Source organism: Elephantulus edwardii, unplaced genomic scaffold, assembly GCF_000299155.1.
Source record: "Elephantulus edwardii isolate Elephantulus edwardi_28Jun2011 unplaced genomic scaffold, EleEdw1.0 scaffold00418, whole genome shotgun sequence".
Classification (NCBI taxonomy): domain Eukaryota; kingdom Metazoa; phylum Chordata; class Mammalia; order Macroscelidea; family Macroscelididae; genus Elephantulus; species Elephantulus edwardii.
In genome coordinates, this window is record NW_006400168.1 from 1,012,310 (window position 1) to 1,034,710 (window position 22,401).

Below are 22,401 nucleotides of genomic sequence, written 5' to 3' on the forward strand. Positions count from 1 at the left end.
TTGTTCTGTTTTGAGGACTGTTTGCTGGCTCTAGTATAAGTCTGACACAAACACAATCAAGTGCTGTAGGATTTCCATCTTTTTCAAAATTAGCCAGAATTTGTTGTAATACACACAGTCAAATGTTTTTGCATAGCCAATGAAACACAGTTAGACATTCCTTTGGTAACTCTGCTTTCAGCCAAGACCCATGTGACATTGGCAATAATGTCTCTAGTGCCACGACCTCTTCTAAACCCAGCTTGTATTTCTTGTAATTCTTTACTGTACTGTCTTCAGTCATTTTTGGATAATCTTCAGCCGTATTTTGCTTGTGTTTTATGTCAATGATATTGTTTAATACCTTCTTTTCCAGTCAGTTGGCCAGGTAGTTGTCCTCCAGATTCTTGGCACAAGCTGGTGAGTATATCCAGGGCAACATTTGTTTGTTGAAATATATCAATTGGCATGCCTTCAATTCTTGGAGCCTTGTTTTTTGCCAGTTTTTCCAGAGCAGCTTGAACTTCCTCATTCATCACCATTGTCTCTTGATCATATGTTGTTTCATAAAATTCTGTCGGCCAATTCCACTTCCTCTCTTTTGCAGCAACTCCACCTTTCCAAGCATGTTACATAGAGAGCTGCTAACGGAAAGGTGCACAGCTATAACCAGACTTGCTGTTGTTAAGTGCCCTCAAGTGGCAGGCGACTCATAGCAAATCTGTGAAGGAGAGTCCTCAAAGCTTGGGTGCCTTTCATCCTCTCTCCAGGTTCATAGGATTTCCGGAGGCAAGCTATTATGGAAGTGGATGCCACTCCTCCTTCCAAGCTTGTTTTAATCAGGGAGCTCCACCCCACTCTCTGTCCGCATTGGGTAACCAACCATTAACGCATTTGACACATCAGTGTCACCATGTTAAGCTTCACAACAACTTGTACACCAGGGCTATACGACCTAGAGGAATGTCTGAACAAAAACAATGAAAGACAAGCCCGAGGGCCGCAGATTAAAGTCACTCACCTTTGGCTTGGTAGCAACGCTTTCTGTCCACTGAGCCAGCTGATCTCTCTCTGTATGTTGATGTTATTGTTGTTAAGACTTAGCGGGAAAAATATTCTGGGCTACTTAATTGAGAGTCACTATGGGTGCCATCCACTAGATGGCACTGAGTATGGTTTCAGGCTGAAAAAATTTTCCAAGAAACACTGGTAGTGCAATGATTAAGCTTCGTGGTGTTAGTGATTGGAACACATTCTTGCTGGTATTGTGCGAGGAGCAAGTCCTGGTAACCTGTTCCTTTAAAGATTCCTTTCCAGCTAGCTACGAATCTATAGCATCCCTATCTGGTGGAGGGTCCCTATGGCAGTGCACGGCTAATTCAAAAGTGGAGGATGGTTTCGAGGGAGAAAGATGGACAATCTCCTCCCTGAGATTTTTAGCATCTTAAAACCAGCTAGAGGGTCAGCTGTGAGTCATTTCCGGTAGCACCAAGTTTCTTTATTCTGAGCACCGCCTGATGCTGCATTTTAGAAATCCTTGTAGGGCAATTTTACTGACTCTTGCGGTTGTTAAACAGGCGAAATCTGCAACACCTAATAATACCACCCTATATACTTGGGTAAGACAAGTATCTATGTAAGCCTTCTGGTTACATATTAGACAGAAGTTTTAATCACTTCTAGCTGCCAAAGTTGCTCTGAAAGCTGCCAAAGTTGCTCTGAAAATTCAATGCGTTTGCACATGTTAATTTCCCAGATCCAAACAAAGAACACTCAAAAAATGGTTTTCAGTGTTTTCTACACAGACGATTATTTGTTGAATATATACAGTATATTCACTTATACTATTGCTCAAAAAGGTAAACTAAAGCCTTTTCCTTTAAGCGCCAAATGTACAGTGACCTAGCTTCTCTTTGCCCAACTTTATTCCCTCTGTATAGAAGTGATGAAGTTACTTCATAGGGAGCAGCAAAGGCAACATAAAAAAAAGAAGAGCGCCACGAGGTGGAGATACTTCCTACCCCGGGGACAGCCCTGCAGCAAATCTCGTACTCTTGAGTTACTGACGGGTCATCTGAATCACCCAGTTTGCTTATTTTCTTAGAGCCCGGTCCTCCCAGACGTGATTCGACCACTGGTAACACAGCGTCTTCGGAGCCCCAGCCAATCAGGACCTAGCGCCCTGGAAAGGAGCGGAGGGCCGAGTTAGAAGAGTGTGGCGCGGCCGGGGGAGGGCGAGAGGCGCTTTGCGTGCGGCTCATCGCGGTGGCAGAGGTAAGATGGCGGCGGGGCTTGTTCTTGGCCCTTGCGGTTAGGGAGTTGTTTAGCCATTCTAGCCTCGGAAGCGGTCGTTCCGCCTCAACTAGCGGCAGAGTCTCGCATTCCTTTTTTTTGGTTCTTTGGAGCCCGATTCTCCTGTGCTTAGAGCTCTAGGACAAAATGGCGCTTGCGCCGGTCGCGGAGGACGGGCAGGCCCCAGCTTGGGCTCCGAGGCGGGCTGGGACAAAGGCGGGCGTGCTCGGAGGCGGGGCGCGGTTCTGCTGCGAGGCGACCGCGTGGAGTTGGGGCTGGTTCTTCTCCCGGCGCCGCAGCTGTGCGAGTCCTTGATACACGGTGGACGAGTCCCTGACACACGGTGGACGTGGACGGAGAGGGAGAGGTTCGCGACGAGGCGAATTCACTGAAGGCTCAGGAAAGTCTGAGGGGTTGAGAGTGCTACAGGGAAGTTAGGGAGAGGACTTTGCGAGACCGGTTTCTAATTGTCCTTTAAGACATACCTCGTGGGCATTGAAGATACTGCAGGGAAGGGTTTGGGTTTCTTTTGGAAAGGGTAAGAGGTTTCTGATCTTTTTGACCCGCAGGTTTTGGTATGAACAGGATTCGGATTCACGTTTTGCCAACCAATCGGGGGAGGATCACTCCAGTGCCTCGGTCTCAGGAGCCCCTGTCTTGTTCATTCACTCATCGCCCATGCTCTCAGCCTCGTCTGGAGGGACAGGAATTTTGCATTAAGCATATCCTTGAAGACAAGAATGCGCCTTTCAAGCAGTGTAGTTACGTATCGACCAAGAATGGAAAAAGATGTCCTAGTGCAGCCCCAAAGCCTGAGAAGAAAGATGGGTATATATGTATAACTCTATGATTCTCTTTCGTAGTTTTGGTTTTAAAGTGGGGAGGAGATGTTCTGTGCAGTGTCTGGGATTCAGGTTATGCGTGTGCTGAAAATTACAGGCACACCCCAGGTATATTGTGGGTTTAATTTGGGGCCATGCCAGTAAAGGGAATAGTGCGATATAGTGAGTCTCATGAATTTTTTGTTTGTTTGTTTCTCCGTTTATTTAAAAGTTATGTCTACTCTCTAGTGTGGTTGAAAGTTTTGTCTCTACACTTGTAGTCTGTTAATTATGCAATAATATTATGGAAAGTTTGAAATACTGTGATAATGAGCATGATGTGGCAAAGAGGCTCGAGGTGAGCACATGGTCTTGGGAAAATGGCATTGACAGACTTACCCAGTGCAAAGTTACTGCAAAACTTTTAATTTGTACAAAATGCAGTGTGTACGAAGCCCTGTAAAGCTAAGTGCAAAAGAGATAGGCCTGTAGATTGAAAATTGGAAAGAAAAAAAGACCCACTAAAACAAAAAAAGACCTGGTGAACTTGCAAGAGTTAAGGGAAAACATTCAGAAAGATGGAAGAGAAGGGATATTCTGTGTTATTGTTAACTCAGGTTTGTGACTCTAGGTTGGTCATCCATTAACTTTGCTAAAAGAATACAAAATATGTGCATTCCTCTGGGGGAGGCATCCTGGCTTTCATCATTCATGACTATAAAAATTAATTTCCGTTAAATGATTTCGCTTGTATCTTAATTATAAAATTGTGCCAAATTTTAACTACAATGGATTAATACTGAAGTACAGTGTTTACCATTAACTCTTAAAAGTAGTCTTCCAGAACCAGTTTTTTTTTTTAATCTTTTATTATTTGTGTGTGTGCGTGTACCATCAAATCAGATCTGACTGGTACAGGAGGAGATTGTCCCTCCTTCCCCGGCAGAGCATCTGGTGGATTCGAACCTTGCGCCTCTGGGATTGCAGTGCAGCTTCTTGCCACTAGGCCACCAGAGCTCCCCCAGAACCAGTTTTGAAAGATCAGCGTGGCTCTCTTTGATTTGTTCTGAGATGATGTCAGCATTTTTAAGGTTGTAATGGAACATTGGCTTATGTTATTGCTAATTCTTTTACCTGCATTTGTCTTTAATAATACCTTAATTGACCTTAGTGCCAAGTCTGATTCATTGCGATTTTAAAAAATAGTCATTTTAATTTTATAAACTGGAGGCAATGTGAGTATGAAATGTTAATATTTTGCCTCATTAGGGTGTCCTTCTGTGCTGAACATGCTCGGAGGAATGCCATGGCACTTCATGCCCAAATGAAGAAGACCAACCCAGGGCCTATGGGTGAAACACTCTTGTGCCAACTGAGTTCATATGCCAAAACAGAGTTGGGTTCTCAGACTCCAGAAAGTAGCCGCAGTGAAGCCAGCCGAATTCTAGGTAAGAATTCTTTAAGAAAGAAAAGAAGTGAAGAAAATGTATTTGGTGCTTGGTAATTTAATTGATTCATTGGTAATTGGGGAGAATTCTAGGATTGCTAACATTTTTACCATTTCTTTAGAATTTCTATAGAATGCTTAGTTGATGACTTTTCTTTCATTGCTGTTTTTATGTTTAACAGCTTTGCAGTTTCAGGAAGGTGGCTTGCATAGTTGATGAAATTACAATCTTAATGAATTTTAAAATTAATAAAACTGGGATTTATGTATATTTAAAATGATTTACTATTGCCTTTGTACTGTTTTGGGTGGTTTCGGGTATTCTGATCTTGTGTAGTGGAGTTGAAGAGGTGAAATGTCTTAGTGGCTCCTTTCTCTTATCTCAGATGAAGACAGCTGGAGTGATGGGGAGCAAGAACCCATTACTGTGGATCAAACATGGAGAGGTGACCCTGACAGTGAAGCTGATAGCATAGACAGTGATCAGGAAGATCCTCTGAAGTGAGTTGCAACTACATATGTAGCTATTGATTATCTTATGTAATTGGTAAGTGAAGGGTGGAGGGTTGGAAGGAGTGGAAGACCTTTGACCAGGTGGATTGATGTGGTGACTGCTGCAGTGGGCTCTCGTGTATGTCAGGGAGTGTGAGGATGGTGCAGCATAGGACAGGGTTCAGATCTTTATTCATAGGACAGCATCTAACAACAATAACAACAACAGTTAGTATGTAAGAGATGGTACTTCATGTTGTGTTATTGTATTATTAATCTTAGACTGGTTGAAGACAGATATATGTAAGCAGTAATAGCTCACATATGAAAGGGTCATGGTTTATTACCATGATAAACATTATCTCTTGGAGATAATTAGCTAATTTAAGATGTTAAAGCTGATACTTAAACACTTGAGTTCTCTGTAATTTTAAGGTGCTGTCAAGTCGGAACTGATTTATAGCTGATGGGTTTTCAGAGGCAGTGAATCTCACAAGAGGAGTTTGTCCATTTTTCTCCTGCAGAGCACCTGGTGGATTTAAACCATGTGCCTTTGGATTTGCAGCACAGCTTCTTAACACTAGGCCCCAGAGTCTCCAACTAATGTAGGTATTGTTACACAGAAGGTCAAGGACTGTAGCCTTCAATATGGATTGAAACTCACCATCAAGAAAACAAAGATTCTCATCATTGGGCCGATTGGCAGCAGCGTGATAGAGAAGAAACAGATTGTAAGCAGCTTCAGCTTGCTTGGCTCCACAGTCAACAGTCTTGGCACCAGTAGCCAAGAAATCAAAAGACTAATTGCATTGGGGAAGTCTGCTGTCAGAGACCTCTTCAGAGTACTGAGGAGAAATGTCAGTCTAGAGACTTAAAGTGTGCTTTATCCAAGACATGGTATGCCTTTGAGAGCTGGACAGTGACTAAGGATGATAGAAGAAACATCAATGCCTTTTAGTTGTGGTGCTGGAGAAGAGTATTGATCATACATACCATAGACTGCCAAGAGAACAAAATAGGTCTGTCCTGGAAAGGGTGAAATCAGGCTGTAAAGATTTTGAATTTCTGTTTTATACTCTTTGGGCACATGCCAGGAAGGACCAGTTCATGGAGAAGCAGGAGAGGAAAACCCTGGATGAGATGGATTGACACAGTAACTTGAGATAATGGGGTAGGTGTATCAGAGACTGTGAGATTGTATTAAGGATAAGACAGTATTCAGAGCTGTTGTACATAGGGTTGCTATGAGTCACAGGCGACTTGACATGTAATAGTAACAACACTATAACAGCAGCGGGGGAAAAAACCAAGTATAAGTGCATCTACTCAGTTCAACCTGGTGTTTTTTTTAAGGGTCACCTGTAAATTATATTTGCATTTTTGGCTGCATGGGAGATCAGTCCCTCTTAACGCCTGAGTGATTCAAGGGTTGGCTGTTACTTTTAAGCTATCATGATTAGTGATTCTTCTTTATTAACTCAATAAATGAAAGAATATAGATTTGTAAGAATTTTGCGTATTCCATGTCTTCACTGTCTTCAAGCATAATGCATATAATTAAGAAAATACATAAACTCTTATCCCATTTTGTGATGTCACACATTCCTGTCCATTCCTGTTTACCTTTTCCCCAAAATTGAGATCTATTTTATGTAACTTTTCCTTATATTTTCTATCTTTTTAATTTGAGGGAAAGTTTATATAATTTGTTTTAGAAATTTTTTCTTCTTTTTGATTTACAAACATTTTTTTAATTTCCATTCATTCATTGTTGTACTTTTCTCCCTTCCCAATCCTCCCCTGCCCCAGTACACTACCCTATTGGAAATGTAAAAGAAAAATTCTTTCATTGTTTTACAATCCTTCCCCCCAGGTCCACTCCACTATGCAGCCTTTGTTCTGGACTCCTGTCATGACAAAAATATCTAAGCACATATCCCTTTTAAGCAGTTTTATCACTCTTGTGTTTCAGTGCAGTATACATTATTGAACCCATTTTTCTCAGTCTCCCCCCAACCTCGAGGTCAGTCCGGTTTTACAACAGTGGCACCATACAGTATTTGTCCTTTTGTGACTGAGATACTTCACTTAGCATAATGTCCTCCAGGGTCACCCATTTTGAATAATGTTGCATGAATTCCTTGTTTTTCAATGCAGCGTAGTATTCCATTGTGTGAATATACCATATACATTAATTACAATGTCTTACAAACCCCTTACTATATTTTGCCTTTCCTTTAACCCAACTTAGCCATTTATTAATTTGTATTCTCTTATCCTTCCATTCCTATACTTGGTAACCATTCTTGTTTTTCTTTTAATAATGAAACTTGAATAATAAAATTGTGTGAAAGCATTTCCTGTGTAGAAAGATCTGAACAGTGACTACTTTCTAACCTCTCTACTTTTAAACTGGATATTTTATATTTTCTGAATTCTCTTAACTTTATTTCAGGCATGCTGGTGTCTACACAGCAGAAGAAGTGGCACTAATAATGCGTGAGAAGTTAATTCGTTTACAGTCCCTTTACATTGATCAGTTTAAACGACTTCAGCATCTCCTCAAAGAAAAGAAGCGCCGTTATTTACATAATCGGAAAGTAGAACATGAAGCTCTAGGCAAGTTTTGTGGCAATTCTCACAAAGCTTATCATGGGCCCAACACATGGATTTGGTAGTGGTTAAATTTATTTCTGTCTTGGTGCCATGTTGGGGTAGGGATTGGGGTTGGGATGTTGTGTGCTTTAAAACTTCCTGACAAGGAGTAAACAGATTTAAAAAAAAAAATTTTTTTTAATTTCCATTCATTTGTTGCACTTTTCTCCCTGCCCACCCCTCCCCTCCCCAGTACACTCTTCTCTTTTTTTTGAAAGGTAAAAGAATAATTCTTTGATTGTTATACAGTCCTTCCCCCCAGGTCCACTATGCAGCCTTTGTTTTGGATTCCTATCATGACAACAATACCTAATCACATACCCCTTTTAAACACTCTTCTCCCTCCTCTGTTTCAATGCAGTATACATTATTTATCCCATCTTTCTCAGTCTCTCCCCAGCCCCAATGTCAATCCCATTTTACAGCAGTGGCACTATGCAGTATTTGTCCTTTTGTGACTGAGATATTTCACTCAGCATAATGTCCTCCAGGGTCACCCATTTTTGAATAATATTTCGTGAGTTCCTTGTTTTTCAATGCAGCGTAGTATCCCATTGTGTGACTATACCACAGTTTCTCTATCCATTTGTTTGTTGATGGGCACTTGGGTTGTTTCCAACTCCTTGCTATTGTGAACAAAGCCACTATAAACATGGGTGTGCATATGTCTGCTTGGGTGGTAGTTAGGGTATCTTTGGGGTATACTCCCAGTAGTGGGATTGCTGGGTCAAATGGTATCTCTATTTGCAACTTTTTGAGAAAGCGCCACACCTCCTTGCACAGTGGTTGCACCATTTTACACTTCCACCAACAGTGAATAAGAGTTCCAGTTTCTTCACAACCTCGCCAGCATTTGTTGCTTGCTGTTCTGTTAAATTTTGCAATTCTTAATGGGGTGAGATGATACCTCATAGTTGTTTGGATTTTCCTCTCTTAGAGCTAGGAATTTTGAACATTTCTTTATGTGCTTGTTGGCCATCTGAATGTCTCTTTGGTGAAGTGTCTTTTCATATCCTGTGCCCATTTTTCAATTGGATTGTTTATCTTGTGGTGGGAGTAAGCAGATTTTTCTGTTTTTTTGTTACTTTGGATTGATGATTTTTATTGACTCTTCTCCAGGTAGTAGCCTCCTTACTGGCCCAGAGGGACTCTTGGCTAAAGAACGTGAGAATTTAAAACAACTAAAATGTCTCCGTCGATACCGTCAGCGCTATGGAGTGGAAGCCTTACTACACAGACAGCTGAAGGAACGCAGAATGCTGGCCACAGATGGTGCCGCTCACCAGGTAATTTGTGTATATACTTCTAAGATATATACATTTTAAAGCTTTATATGGAAAGTTAAGGTATTTGTCAAAGCACTTGTCCAGTTTTGAGTCTCAAGCCCTGATTTAAGGGACAATGTCATGAAAAGACCCCTTAACTCAAAGTTAAGGGACATGGGCTTGAGGGACTATTGACCACCTCTTTTATCTTCATTAATTCTCATTATTTTCATTGCTTTCTAATTTACTCATTTGAGAAATTCTTTAGAAACAGGCACATTTTAAGCCAAATTTTTTTTTTATTCCTGTTCTTAAAGCTGGAAATATAGATATAATGGGACCAAGTGAATGTTAGAAAATAATGTTGTTAGGAAACATTAAGTGATGTTGAGATTTTGTTAACACTTCACATAAGATGATACTTTTAAAAAAAAAGATGATACTTTAAAGGGATTGCTGCTAAAAGACAAATTAGCTTGAAAGCTACTGGACTATTCCATGCTTTTACAGTATGGTGATGTTTTAAATAAATACTGTTATCATAGATAATTGACTATATGTCTGTTTGTGAACTGTCTATATTAATTCTTTGTCTTTTCATTTTAGGCCCATACGACTCGTTCCAGTCAGAGATGCTTGGCATTTGTGGATGACGTTCGTTGTTCTAATCAGTCTCTTCCAATGACCAGACATTGCCTTACTCGTATCTTTTTACAGTTTATTCAACCTCTGATCTGTTAGCTAGGGTGAGGGCTGTGGGGAATCTTAATCTTAATGATGAGTTAATTTGTATAATTGAAAACCTTTAATTGCCTTTGGCCCTGAATCAAGACCAGCAGTTTGATGGAACTATTGGTTTCAAGCAGGAGCCTAAAGAAATACCTTCCTATGGTCTGTTGGCCATTTCAGAACTTTGGAAGTGTAATGGTCAATTCATTAGAAAGAAACAGCTCAGTCATTGCTGATAAATACAGTTGTTTGTAATTTTAGGATTTCAGAATATAGGGATACCTGTTATGATGCTTTCATTAGAATTATAATGCTGTGATCTGTTACCAAAAAGTCACCGGATGGGTTTTCTATCCAAAACAGGACAGTTGTGGACTCTGACCCTCCTTTTGATAGTGTCCCTTTGTGTGGTCAGGACCCTAACAACTATTTTCAACTATCCAAATTAGAAATATGTGCTTTCTCTCCCTCTTTTGAATTAATAGCTTTTATATCACAGTGTATCTTGATTCTTCTAAGAACACAATTACCATTGTGTTTCACAAAGTTTGGAGTTGTTCATTGAGTTGTAAAAGTGTATCTTTATTATGGACATTGATTTAAAAAGTTACTTTCATAGGAAAGACATTTGCTGATTAAGTATATATGAGGCAGTGATTTTACTGGATTTCATTTGCCTTGCAAGAGATGTCAAGTATTTAGAAAGTATAAAATATGTTTTCTTTAGTAGGAAGGGCCCTGCATTCTGCAGTGCAGTGTGCTGCTGGCCCAAAGCCAGCCAGCCCCTCTGGAGGTTCTAATCCACCAGTGGCTTCTGCAGGAAAAAGATCGCTAATCACTTTTCTTTCAGTTTACAGCTTAGGAAAACCCTCTGGAAGGTCAGCAAGGATTCGGTTCTGATTCTTTGGCAATGAGCTTGACAACCTTCTTCTGGTCTTTTGACAGGAAAACATTTTCAAACTTTGAGATTATAATATAGTTTGTTAGTCATGTCAGTAAATGTCTGAAAGGATTTATGAAATATTTGTGCAAAATAAAAACTTTAGAAATTAATGTTAAAAAACATAATTGGGTGAAGAGAAAGTACACACTAAGGGATTGGTTAAGTTTTGGAATTATATTAATTGTTTTAAAGTGAATGAAGAAGCAATGTGTTAGGTAAACCTTCACTCAAAAAAAGCTAAATCTACAGACATTTAAAAATAGGTGATAGTTGCAAAGTGTTCATTTTTTACTATAGACAAATGAAAAACTTACGTGTAAAGTTAACATTAGTATATGCAGTGTTTTAAAATAAACTTTCAGTTAATGAGAATTTCAGAAGTTGAAGAGGCTGTATGTAGTTAAGTGCACACTATTAAATACTGTCAACCAATTTAGGTTCACATTTTGAGGAAGCAGTTGGACATTATTCTTTGTTGTAATAGTTCCACCTTTGGGAACTGTTTTAAGCAAACAAATGTTTCTGTTTTTATAAAATAATATCCAACTGAAGACAGCCTTAAAATTTTCAGAGATCAGCAGTAGAAGTAAATTATGACACTAATGTAGACTGTTAAGGCACAAAATGTTAACAGCAGTTGTGAGCATGTAAAAATTTTTGTATAGTTTGTGATTTGAACTGTTTAACAGTCCTGGGAGCGAAGAACTGTAATGATAGAAAAAGTGTAATCGCTTTTAAGTGGTGGGATTAGCCTTTTTCTCCCTCTCTGCTTTAAACTTTCCCATTTTCTTTAATAAACATATTTTTTCCTTTATTGTGGGGAGAAAAACCTAAGTTATAGATATTAGACATTTCTTAAAATGTGTTGTTTTCATGAATGTTGTTAATTTAAAAACAAAGTTGGAAGTGGAATGTATTTGAAAAGAGAAAGGAAGTGCTTATTTTCCTTTTGTGTTTTCCTTTCCACGCCGTAGTTGCCTAAGTCACTTACCCTTCCTTAAATCCTTACCCCAGAGAAACATGCGATTGCCATCGGTGACCCGGTAACTGTTTAGCTAATGGAGACAGCACTGGACTGAAAGTGAAGGACCCAGACTCTAGTTGTAGGTCAACCATTCCCTTCTTTTTGTCTCTTTTCCCCTTCGAAAAGGAAAATGGGTGGAGGAGGATGGGAGAGGGGGAGGATTTTTCCAAGATAATCTGGTATTAAGACAAAAGTCCTTAGAACTCCATGAAAAAGAACTCTGGCTGAACCGTTTAGTTGATTGAGCTAACATTGTAAATACTAATATTTAAATGACATGGGACTTCTTAAGCACCCTAGGAACTACTTAGATTTTGCAAGTCATTGTTGCCATTGATTCAACAAATACTGTTTGTTCTGCATTACCTCCTTTCCCCAGTTTTCATCTGGGGCCCCAGGGGAAGTTTAGCATGCCTGCAGGCATTTTTGCTTGTCTTTGCTGGAAAGGAGTGGTACTTCTGACATCTAGTGGTTAGAGGTCAGAATACACAACTCCCTGTAGTAAAGAATTACTTGACCTCTGAAGTTACCAGTATTGTTGAATTTGTGAGGCCTGCCTTTATATTCTGGCTGTCCTTGAAGAAAAAACTTTGAAGGGAATGACTAAGGACATTTTATTTATTTGATTTTAAAAGATTGTGTTTTAGATTTTTTTTTTTTTAGTTTTGAAAATCCCGTAATTTTTTGGATAATATAACCTCATAATTCCATACACCTGGATTCAGGTAAAGAGAATTGTGCTTTCTGATGAAAATTTTCCCCAAATATAAAGTAATATTTGTCTCTTAAACTAAAGGAAGTCATTGTGTAGTTAAGATAATGAAGATTTAAGTGTATTTTGTAGAATAACTTGAATGGGAAGTTTTTTATTTTTATCTAATTCATGATTTCAACTTTGATTCATTCTACAGAGCTTCTTTATCAACCTGGAAATATTAGCCATTCTTGACTTCTGCCTTTACTAGAATTTGTTAGAGCACCTGGAGTATTTTTATGGGCCCTCCCAAAGAAAATGAATTATCTTCCTCTTTTTCTCTTTAGGATTATTCTCAGAACTCTTTCCTGTACTGCCTCTTTTAAAAAAGAGTATTTAATATCAGGCTGTGATAGGCAGTTACTGTTGAGGCAGTATTGATTCGTGATGACCCCATTTATATCAGAGTAGAACTTCATAGGGTTTTCAATGGCTGATTTTTCACAAGCGCATTTCCTTCCAGACCCTTCTTTCAAGATGCTTTTGGCTAGACGCAATCCATTTTCTCAGTGCATTTCTTTAAAGGAATGAATGAATGGAAATGTAGCATTGGAAATGAGGTCCAAGAGTTTGTAAAACTTCTAACTAGTCAGCTTAAGAGCAGAAACAACATGGTTTCTCTAGGAAAGGGCCAGTAGGAACCTCGTTACTTGAATTTTCTATACTCTGAATAGTACTGGGTTCCTAGGAGTGTTGCTTGCTACTTGTAGGCACTGCATTTGTAGAAGTTTTATAGTTTATTCCTGTAAAGGAAGGAAGCCCTGGTGGCTTAGTGGGTAGAGTCTTGCTCACTTTTGAATTCACCTGCTACTATGAGGGAGACAGTTGAGCAGTCTCCCTCTGTGCATAAACCTCTTGGAGGGTCATTGTGTCATTTCAACTCAGCAGCAGTGAGTGAGCAAGGGCTATGATCTCAGAAGGAGGCACAGGATTAGACTAGCATCTGAAACAAGTTAGAAGATTTTAGTTTGCTGCTAGAGCTAGGATTGTTATGTATTGTTGAGTTGAAAGGGACTTGTAGCTGAGTCTCCAGTGTGCGTTTATAGGTGTAAATATAATGAGAGGAGATTGTTCTTCCTTTTTCCTGCTGAGCTGATAGATTTGGACATCATGCCTTTGGATTTGCAGCGTAACTTAACACTAAGCCACTAGAGTTCCCTAGAGCTAGGATTAAATGCTAAGTGACACTCATTTTGAGAAATTACATAATTTATTAAAGGCATTTGATATTCTGTGTTGAATTAGTTATTTTGTGTAGTCCAGACTTGGAGTTTTACTCAGATGATACTGAGTATATGGCTTTTTGTATTTTATCTCTCCATTAGATTCCATTTTATTTCCCTTGACTATTTTATTCTACAGACATTTGTCAGGATACGAATCAGGTTCTCTTCAAATGCTGCCAGGGGTCAGAAGAGGTACCCTGCAACAAACCAGTTCCTGTAAGCCTCTCTGAGGATCCCTGCTGCCCCCTGCATTTCCAGTTGCCTCCTCAGATGTATAAGCCCGAGCAGGTACTGTCTGTGCCAGACGATCTGGAAGCCTGCCCCATGGATCTGTACTTGAGTGCTGCCGAGCTTCAGCCCACTGAGAGTTTACCTCTGGAGTTCAGTGATGTAAGTTAGAGGAGCTCTGCTCTGGTTAGTCCCTGAGACAGGCCTTATTTATTAAAGATGAGGAAAGGTTAGTCTGTGTTAACGAGAGCTGATAACAATTTTTTAAAAAATAGTGTATTTATGGTTGTATATGCAAAGCATATTTGTTTAGGGATTCTATAAACCCAGCCTTATTTTCCATGCTTTCTTTCCCAGTTTATGTTTTAAAACTTATACATATTTCACATAACCATAATTCACTCTTTAAAATATACAGTTGAACCTTTCCATAAACCTTCATTAAAATCACAGTTTTAATAAAAAGTATACAATTTAGTGTTCCTTTTTCAGATCTACTCAGAATCATCACTGTTTAATGTTAGGGCATTTTCATCATTAAAAAAAGAAACCCAACCACCAGTTAGCAGTCTTCCCTTAGTTGCCTGGTGCTGCTTGTTGTGCACTCTCATATGACCGCTAGCTGGCTCTCCAGAGGCAAGTTTTCAGAGGCAGTTATCAGCACTAGAGGAGATTGCCCATCTTTTTCCTGTAGGACAGCTGGTAGATTTGACCCAGATACCTTTGAGTTGCTAGGGCAACTCCTAAACCTCCTTACCACTAGGCCACTGTCTACTAAAAGTGAGTGTCTTTTAACACACATATTTATTTTCTCACAGTTTAGGAGACCAGGGTGCTGGTGCTGGTGCTGGGGGACACATTTCTTGGCTAGCCGTGGAAAAAGATCCGAGTGGCTACTTCTGCTCCTAGACAATCTTTGTGTCTTGGCATCTCTCTTCTTCCATGTGTTTCTCTTTGCTTGCTTGTTCTTGAAAGATCCTCTTTTAAATACCTTAAAAGAGACCGATTCAAGATGTCGCCTAACATAAAACAGCCTATTCCCAAATGAGATTATAACATTGGTATAGAAGATAGGATTGACAAATCCTTTCTTTTTTTCCTTTTTGTACTGGTTTACAACCATAAAATACACTTTATAATATATAGTATACTTTATACAAAGTTTGTATACATTGTTTTTCACTACAACTCATTTTTGAAAGGACACATTTCAATTCATTATATACACTCCCTTAGTTAAATAGAAAGCTTTTGTCTTTGTTGTTGATTGCCATCAAGTTGAGCACGACCCTATGAACAAAAGGCCTGAAGCCTTTTTATAACTATTGTCATTTATGAAAGTTCATAGAGTTTCTAGAAGCATGTTGTTTAGGAAGTGGATTTCGACTTGCTTCTTCTGGACATGTAAATGTAATTATTTATTATGTGACTTTTTGTGTCTGGTGGTACATACTTAATGTTCTCAAGATCTATCCGAGTTGTTAGATGTTTCAGTACTTTGTTCCTTTTTATGCAATATTATGTAATATATAAAATGACACATTTAAATTGAAAAATCATTGCAGGCTGTAAGATTATTTAGGAGTAGAAGTAGGATTTGGGTGGCCTAAAAATATTTTATAAAAGAGGTATACAACAACATGTGTGTAAAAATGGCTCGTTTTTGTTAGGTGCCATTGGGTCAGGTACAACTCATCTGAACCATTTCTTATCCTTTGCTATCCTTACACACACTGACACACCACAGCCTGTAGCTCTACTCAGTGTGTCCACCTGGTTGAGGATCTTCCTCTCTTCTGCCATCCTTCCACTTTTGTAAACATGATGTCCCTCTCCAAGGAATAGCCTCTCCTAGCACCATGCACCAAGCGTGTGAGACAAAACTTTGTCTTTGTTTCCAAGGAGCACTGTGGCTGCACTGTGCCCAAGACATATCTGTTTGTTCTTTTGGTAGTCCATGGGCTGTGGGGGCTTTATTTAAGGGAAGTACAGGTTATAATTCATGGACAAGAGCTTGTAGGATACAGTTTTTTAATTAGGACATTTTTTTCTCAGACACAGGCAGGTCTAGGTCTCTGTCTATCCTATAACATGTCGGCCTAGCTTTTGTCCTTGGTCAAGTGTTAACGAAGCTCGCTCAGATCTGCTAAGTGCCAAGAGCTGCCCCGCAAGCCTTCTGTTTCACTTACTAGGTTAGGAAACCAGCTACACTGGCTGCTTATCTCCTGGTTCTGCTACCACTGTGTTTTGCCGTCTTGCTTGTTCTTCCTGTGTTCTGGATTTAGGAGATTCTCATTTCAGGGATCTTGGGATCAAAGGATGCACTTTGTTCTGGGCTTTTAATGATAGTGAGATTCACTTCCTGCCTCTGAGATGGCCTATATTAAGTAATTTACTGCACCACTAATACTTAAGGTAAAACCAACACATGGATTTTACAACCTTTGAATATACTATTTAAGATACCAACCTTTGTCTAATTGTTTCTTTCTAGATCCATTGCTGTTTTGAGAATTTTTCTTGTTTGTATTTTGAGTTTTTAAGCACTTTTTACTTGAGTTTTTGTTTACTTGGTATATAAAAATATTTCCACATTTATTAGATTTTAAATGATGGTGGGGTTTATTTTCCTCCTAAACTTAATAATAACCTAGATTTAAAAAAATATGGCTTCTAATATTTTCAGAGATTACTATGTAAGTGTTTACGACTCTGGAGAATGTGAGAAAAAAAATTACTGATTAATTAATGAGACGTAATCATAGGCTATTTCTTGACAGTTATTTAATATTAATTGAAAAAAAAGTATTAATTTATGGCATGAATTTTTCTAAGTTGAATCCAGTAAGACCTTTGTTAAGAGGTTTAAAAGTGAAAACCAATCAGCTTTTTTTTTTAAGCAATCAGCTTTTTTAGTAGCCCATTTAATATGTCCATATAATTCTAATTGGATACTTTTTGTTGTCGCATTGGTCTTAAGTATTAAAATTTTTTCTAAATTTTTTGTATTGTATTTTATTTTTTCATTGTTGTATATTTTTTCTCCCCCGCCTTTCCCCTTCCTGTCCTCCCCACAATGCATTCCTTGTTCCAGATTGTTGTCAAATATATTCTTAATTTTTGTGGGACTTAATATTCTGCAAAAAGTAACCCCCCAAAAAATGTACCAAAACAAAGTTTGGTTTTAGAAGTAAGTTTTTGTCTTCATAAATTTTGTATAATTTACTGTCATAAAATTTTACTTAAAAAGCCCCAAAGGACTTATTTAGCCAACATTAAATTCATTAAGTACATTCAACAGTATTTGCTCATTCAACAGTATTTTAGTCATAACTCCTGGTAACTTGTCAGAAGAACAAACATGGAAAGATTCAGGTTGGTTTCTTTCTTTTTTTATTTTTATTACTTTTATGCCTTCTAATCAGATCCAGCTGTCACAGGAGGAAATTGCCCCTCCTTCTCCAGCGGAGCATCTGGTGGATTTGAACCACGTCAGGTTTCTGTTAAGACTATTTTGTGGTTCAATCCCAGGAGACTGGCAGATAGCAACTTCATACCTTAATCTTACTTACTTTCATATTTCTGTCTTCCTCCTCTTTTTTTCTGAGTTTTCAACTCTATTTCTGAGATAATAATAAAACATGAACTCTGTTCTGAGACTTTAGCCTTCTGACATTCCTGTTATAGTCAATTTTGCTAATTGAGCCTTTTATTTTACTTTCCAATTTTAGTTCTTATAAAAGTATTTCCTGTGAGTGAGAAAGCCTTTCCACTTGTTTCTCCTGTTATCTTGAGACTGGATTGGTTGTATTCCACAGCTCTTCAAGTAGTTTCTTTTAAATTCCAATGATTGATGCACTTGTGCCTAGTAAAATTGCAGAAAACAGATTTTTAGAATCTTTGATGTAACACTGATTTTAGTAGAACTCTCCCTTGTTTTTAGAAAATTTTCTTTATACTGCTTTCCTTTTATGGAAGATCTGTTTTCACTTAAGTGAATGAAATCCGAAGATTTTTTTTAAAAACGAATTTTTAAAAAAAAACAAAAAACGAATAGTGACAGAAATTGAAAACTAGTTTTCAGCATTTGCCTTTCACCTTTCTAAGGTGGTGTGTGAGAGTGGTGGTGGAAAGCTCCTTCCCAGGAGTTCTCACGGTTGGGCTTCTGTGGTTTTGAACTGTGTGTGAACATTTTAAGTGTTATTCAGGTTCTGTGTGTTAATTTCATTTGAATAGTCTTTCTCATATAGGTTAATTGTTGACTGCTTTTTTCATGCCATTTTGGCTTTCCTAGAAATGCTGTACCTTCACGTATCAGCAATATTTATACACAAGTTTCCAGGCTTCTGAGAAGGACATTAAGTAGGGTTGCTAGGTCTTTTAACTTCTATTTCTGCTTAAATTGAGTTACTTTTAAGTCTAACAAGTTTTTTACTATTTTTTAATTATTAGTTAAAAAATAACTATTGATGGTACTGAACCATATTTCTTAATTATTATGAAAATGTGCATCTCATTTCTGGTGTGTTTGACACTGGAAAAGGGGAAAAGATGGTGCATTCTTAGATTTTAAAAGCCTGGAAGCTCATGAATCTAGATCTGGAAAAACAGAACCTCTGTGACTGGTGTGGGCCCAAGGGAATGTATACTCTCATTAGATGTTTTAAACTTTTTGGATGAGTTTAGTATTAGCACTGTGGAAAGCAGTAGTTATGAAGCTTAGTTGCTTTTTCTGAGCTTTTATAGCACCTTAGGCCCTGAATCAAGACCAGTGGTTTGTTGTAGCTATTGGTTTCAAACAGGAGCCAAGAGTAGTGTCTTCTATGGTCTGTTGGCTATTCAGTACCCTAGTGGGGAATAACCAGTTCAATTGGAAGAGACATATTCTGTAGACTACAAGCCATTGTTTTTTCCCCCTTCAGTTAGTAGAGTTTATTTTTTAGAGCAGATAGCTTTGTTTCCCCCTATTTAGCTTTCCTTTTTTTTTTTTAAAAAAAAACACAACAACCCCCAAACCAAAACAGTTGGAATACATTACTTTGAAAAGCCGAAGACTTAATTTATAGGGATAGAGAGCTAGCAAAATAGTATTTTTTTTTTGTTTTCTACCTATTCAGAAGAACTTTGAGTTTTGTGATTTCCTTGAGTCTCATTGCCCAGTGTTTTAAAAGCAGTTCGGTTTCCAAAATTGGTAATTCTGCTGATTGTATTAGAGTCACCTAGAACAGCACTGCAAGTTAGGAATGTTAGATAATGACTTTCAGACTTGCTGTTAGTCTGCTCCATTTCCATTTGGTCATTATTTGAGAGTTTTACTAGGTTGGGGGCGGGGGAAGAAAAAAAAATCTCTGCTATAACTTACTAGCAATTCATTTGGAAAGGAAATAAGTATAGCCCAGGTTTGTATGAACTATTCATTTCCCTGGTGAATCTAAATGTCGAGCACAGTTAACCTTGGAGGGAGCATTTTTTTTTTTTTTAATAAATTAAGGGTAAAATAGTAAAGATTTATTAGAAAGTTACAGCTCTCCTTGAAATACAGAGTGGATGCTGGGAGTATCCTCTTTTAAACGCCACTAAAATGGTCTGTGGTTTACACTTGTAGCAGAATTCTTGGTCATTTAGGATTTTGCTCTGTTGGACATTATGAATATGTTGTGTGTATGTGTATTTATTAAAGGAGGGCAAGACGGGAAAGGGTAACAGATGAGAGAAGTGCTTTGAGAGTTCCTAGAAAATATGCTATCTTTAGTTTATTGTTTCCTTTGCTATGGCTGATAGGCTGTTCTTTTTATTTCCCTAGGACTTGGATGTTGTAGGTGATGAAATGCAGTGTCCTCCTTCACCCTTACTTTTTGATCCTTCGCTAAGCCTTGAAGATCATTCAGTTAAAGAAATTGCTGAAGGCCCAGTGGATATATTGGCAAGTAAAAAGTTGTTTTAGCCAGGTTTCCCTCATGTAGGCAGAGGGTTCCTTGTTGCTAAACTGAACTCTCAGGGAGTTTGGGTGTTACCACACGTAGAGAGTAAAGACACCCAGATGGCCTTTACTCAGTACCATATAAGGAAGACACTTTTGTAAAAAATCCAAAACAAGTGTTCCTGCCCCTGAATCCTCTTTTTCCAATTTTCTTAAATGAGCCCTTGTGGCCTATGGCCTCTACATCCCAAAGAACAGTGCATACTTTTTTACTTAACTAGAAAAAGTTGAGACAAGGAATTTAGGTAAATTTAGAGCAAATCCTTCTCTGAGCCCTGGGGTTGAGTACTAATATCAGGCCCTAACTGAAGACCAGCAGTTATACTGTAGCTGTTGGTTTCAAATAGAGGCCCAAAGAAGTATCTTCCTGTGGTCTTTTGGCTGTTCTGGAACTTTAGCAGAGATTGGCCATTTCCTTTGGAAGAAACAACCCAATCCACAGCTCTCCCTCCCATGGGAAGCCTCAGGAGTGCTACATTTACGGCCCTGACTCTCTGTCTGATCATCAAATATGGGGCAAATTGTTCATTGCTATTTTTTTTTCTTCTATATTTTATTTTCATAAACATTTACAGAGATTTTGGGTTTCCATTCATTCATTGTTGCACTGTTCATTGCTATTTTGTATTCTTGTTACCAAAAGGTCATTAAGGCTTTTTTTATCTTTGTAGTGAATGAATTTGTAACTTAGTACCTTTATTTCACTTAACAGGGCCAAATGCAGATGGATGTAGATGGATGCAGATCCCAGGGATCCCGAAACTCTGAAAAAGCGCCTGCAATGGTGCCTCAAAGTGGAGTGGCTACAGCAAATGGGAAAGCAGAACCTACGTCTGTCAGTTGATGGCTTTCTGGAAAACCATTTGACTTTGGAGGATTTAAATTCCCCACTTTCCAAACAAGTATTTCTGACCATCTTTCACTACTAAACAAGGGCAGCCCAGATTGCTTTGTTTTACTTCTGAGTTATTGGGAACTGTAGTCAAACTAATCTCATTCCTATTCTGCGCATGGAAAAGAGATGATCTGTCTTGACGCTGCTGGGATGAAATATTTGCGACTGGACCTAAGGGGGAGAGAGACATCTTTGTAATGGGATTCCTGAGTCATGGATAGGAATCTATAAAGGTGACTAAGGAGGAAACGGGGTATTGATGGATCCTTGTTCTATCCACATCCAGCAACCTGTTTCTCACCAGTCACCTAATTAGGTAATTCCTCTTGAAACCCTTTCTCTCAATGCCGAGCTATGACTTCTATCAGAAAATAGCCGATAATATTGGACCATGTTAAGTTTTTGCTTCTAACTTATATAAATTTCTGTAGGGGCAATTTTATGTAAGATATTATAAAAATCTACTGTATATAGTTTCTATTAAATATGAAAATATTGTAAAAGTGTAAAATAATATGAATTAAATGCATGTTTATTTGTATTTGAGAGTCTTGTTTTTTTTTGGAGATGAGGGCTGGTCTTAGGGAATTGTTTCTTCTTGTTGCTATGTGCCGTTGAGTAGCCTGTGAGTCATAGCAACTCTGTGTAAGCAGCTCTGAAGCCTGCCCTGTCCTGAGCCAGTCTCACTAATCCTGACACACCAACCTCCATTACCCCAGTTACTGTATCAGTCCATCTCACCCGGGGTCTTCCTCTCCAGCACTGTCCCTCCACTCTTCAAACAAGCTGTCCTTCTCCAAGGACTGGTCTCTCTGGGCCACATGCCCAGAGTAAGTGAGATGGAGCTTCAAAATCCCAGCCTCCAAGGAGAAACTTGGTTTCACCCTCTCCAAGACAGACCTGTCTTTTCTTGGCGGTCCATGGTATGTTCAAGACTCTTCTTAGTACCACAGTTCAAAGGCATCGCGCAGCGTCTTCTTCTGTCATCCTTAGCCATTGTCCAGCTTTCTGAAGCATAACAATTTTGAAGACCGTGGCCAGGATTAGGTGCACCTTAGTCTCTAGACTGACGTTGCTTTTCAGCACTCTGGAGAGGCCCCTGACAATAGATTTTTCCCAATGCAACTTCTTACTCTTGGAAAATAATCTAAGTGGCATGCCTTCTTCAGGCCTGGGATTTAAAGCATTGTGTGTGTGTTTCTCCACGCCCGTTCTTCCCACAAACTGGTGTAAGGATGTGCCTTCAATCAAGTCCTGTCCATGCAGATGAAAACAGTATTCCAGGCTAGCGCTTCTTTTAGTTTACTGTGCATAGGAATCACCTGGAGAGCTTATTAAATAAAGGATTCAGTAGGTCTACAGCAGAATGCAGATTTATTGTTCTAACAAGCTCCCAGGTGATGATAATGCAGCTGGTCTATGGGTCACACGAGGAGCAGCACAACTGTTAGATTGGTGGAGATGCATGATTTAAAGAGGCCGTGTTTCTAAATGCCTATGTAAGACAAACGATCATTTCATTTGGACTGTTACATGAGAGACAGATTAGCAGCACCATGTTTTTGGATTTTAGTTACATCAATTTAGACATTTACACCAACTACTGCCATAATCATTCCTTTCCCCTAAATCTACAATTTTCATCTGTTTCATCTTGAGCTTTCCTTCCTA

General features: G+C 38.8%; 1 protein-coding gene across 2 annotated transcripts; it reads left to right on the plus strand.

Moving 5' to 3' along the window:
- The first annotated feature begins 2,840 nt into the window (after positions 1-2,840).
- KANSL2 (KAT8 regulatory NSL complex subunit 2) lies at positions 2,841-20,826 on the plus strand. 2 transcript variants are annotated; one of them, XM_006902491.1, is made up of 9 exons: positions 2,841-3,099; positions 4,362-4,540; positions 4,926-5,040; positions 7,487-7,654; positions 8,810-8,972; positions 9,558-9,654; positions 13,764-14,017; positions 19,659-19,778; positions 20,548-20,826. In XM_006902491.1, exons 1-9 carry the CDS (start codon positions 2,849-2,851, stop codon positions 20,677-20,679), a joined length of 1,479 nt encoding a protein of 492 aa, XP_006902553.1. In that variant the 5' UTR covers positions 2,841-2,848; the 3' UTR covers positions 20,680-20,826. The 2 variants fall into 2 exon arrangements, with proteins under 2 accessions (XP_006902553.1, XP_006902554.1); XM_006902492.1 differs by having other exon boundaries at positions 2,849-3,099; positions 13,764-13,915; positions 20,548-20,679.
- The last annotated feature ends 1,575 nt before the right edge of the window (positions 20,827-22,401 follow it).

What these genes read in the sequence shown, in the direction of transcription:
- KANSL2 (XM_006902491.1), top strand. Translation starts at nt 2,849, where the DNA reads ATGAACAGGATTCGGATTCACGTTTTGCCAACCAATCGGGGGAGGATC. An exon ending in TGAAGCCAGCCGAATTCTAG is followed by an intron (nt 4,541 to 4,925) that starts GTAAGAATTCTT and finishes CTCTTATCTCAG; the next exon opens with ATGAAGACAGCTGGAGTGAT. An exon ending in AAGGCCCAGTGGATATATTG is followed by an intron (nt 19,779 to 20,547) that starts GCAAGTAAAAAG and finishes TTCACTTAACAG; the next exon opens with GGCCAAATGCAGATGGATGT.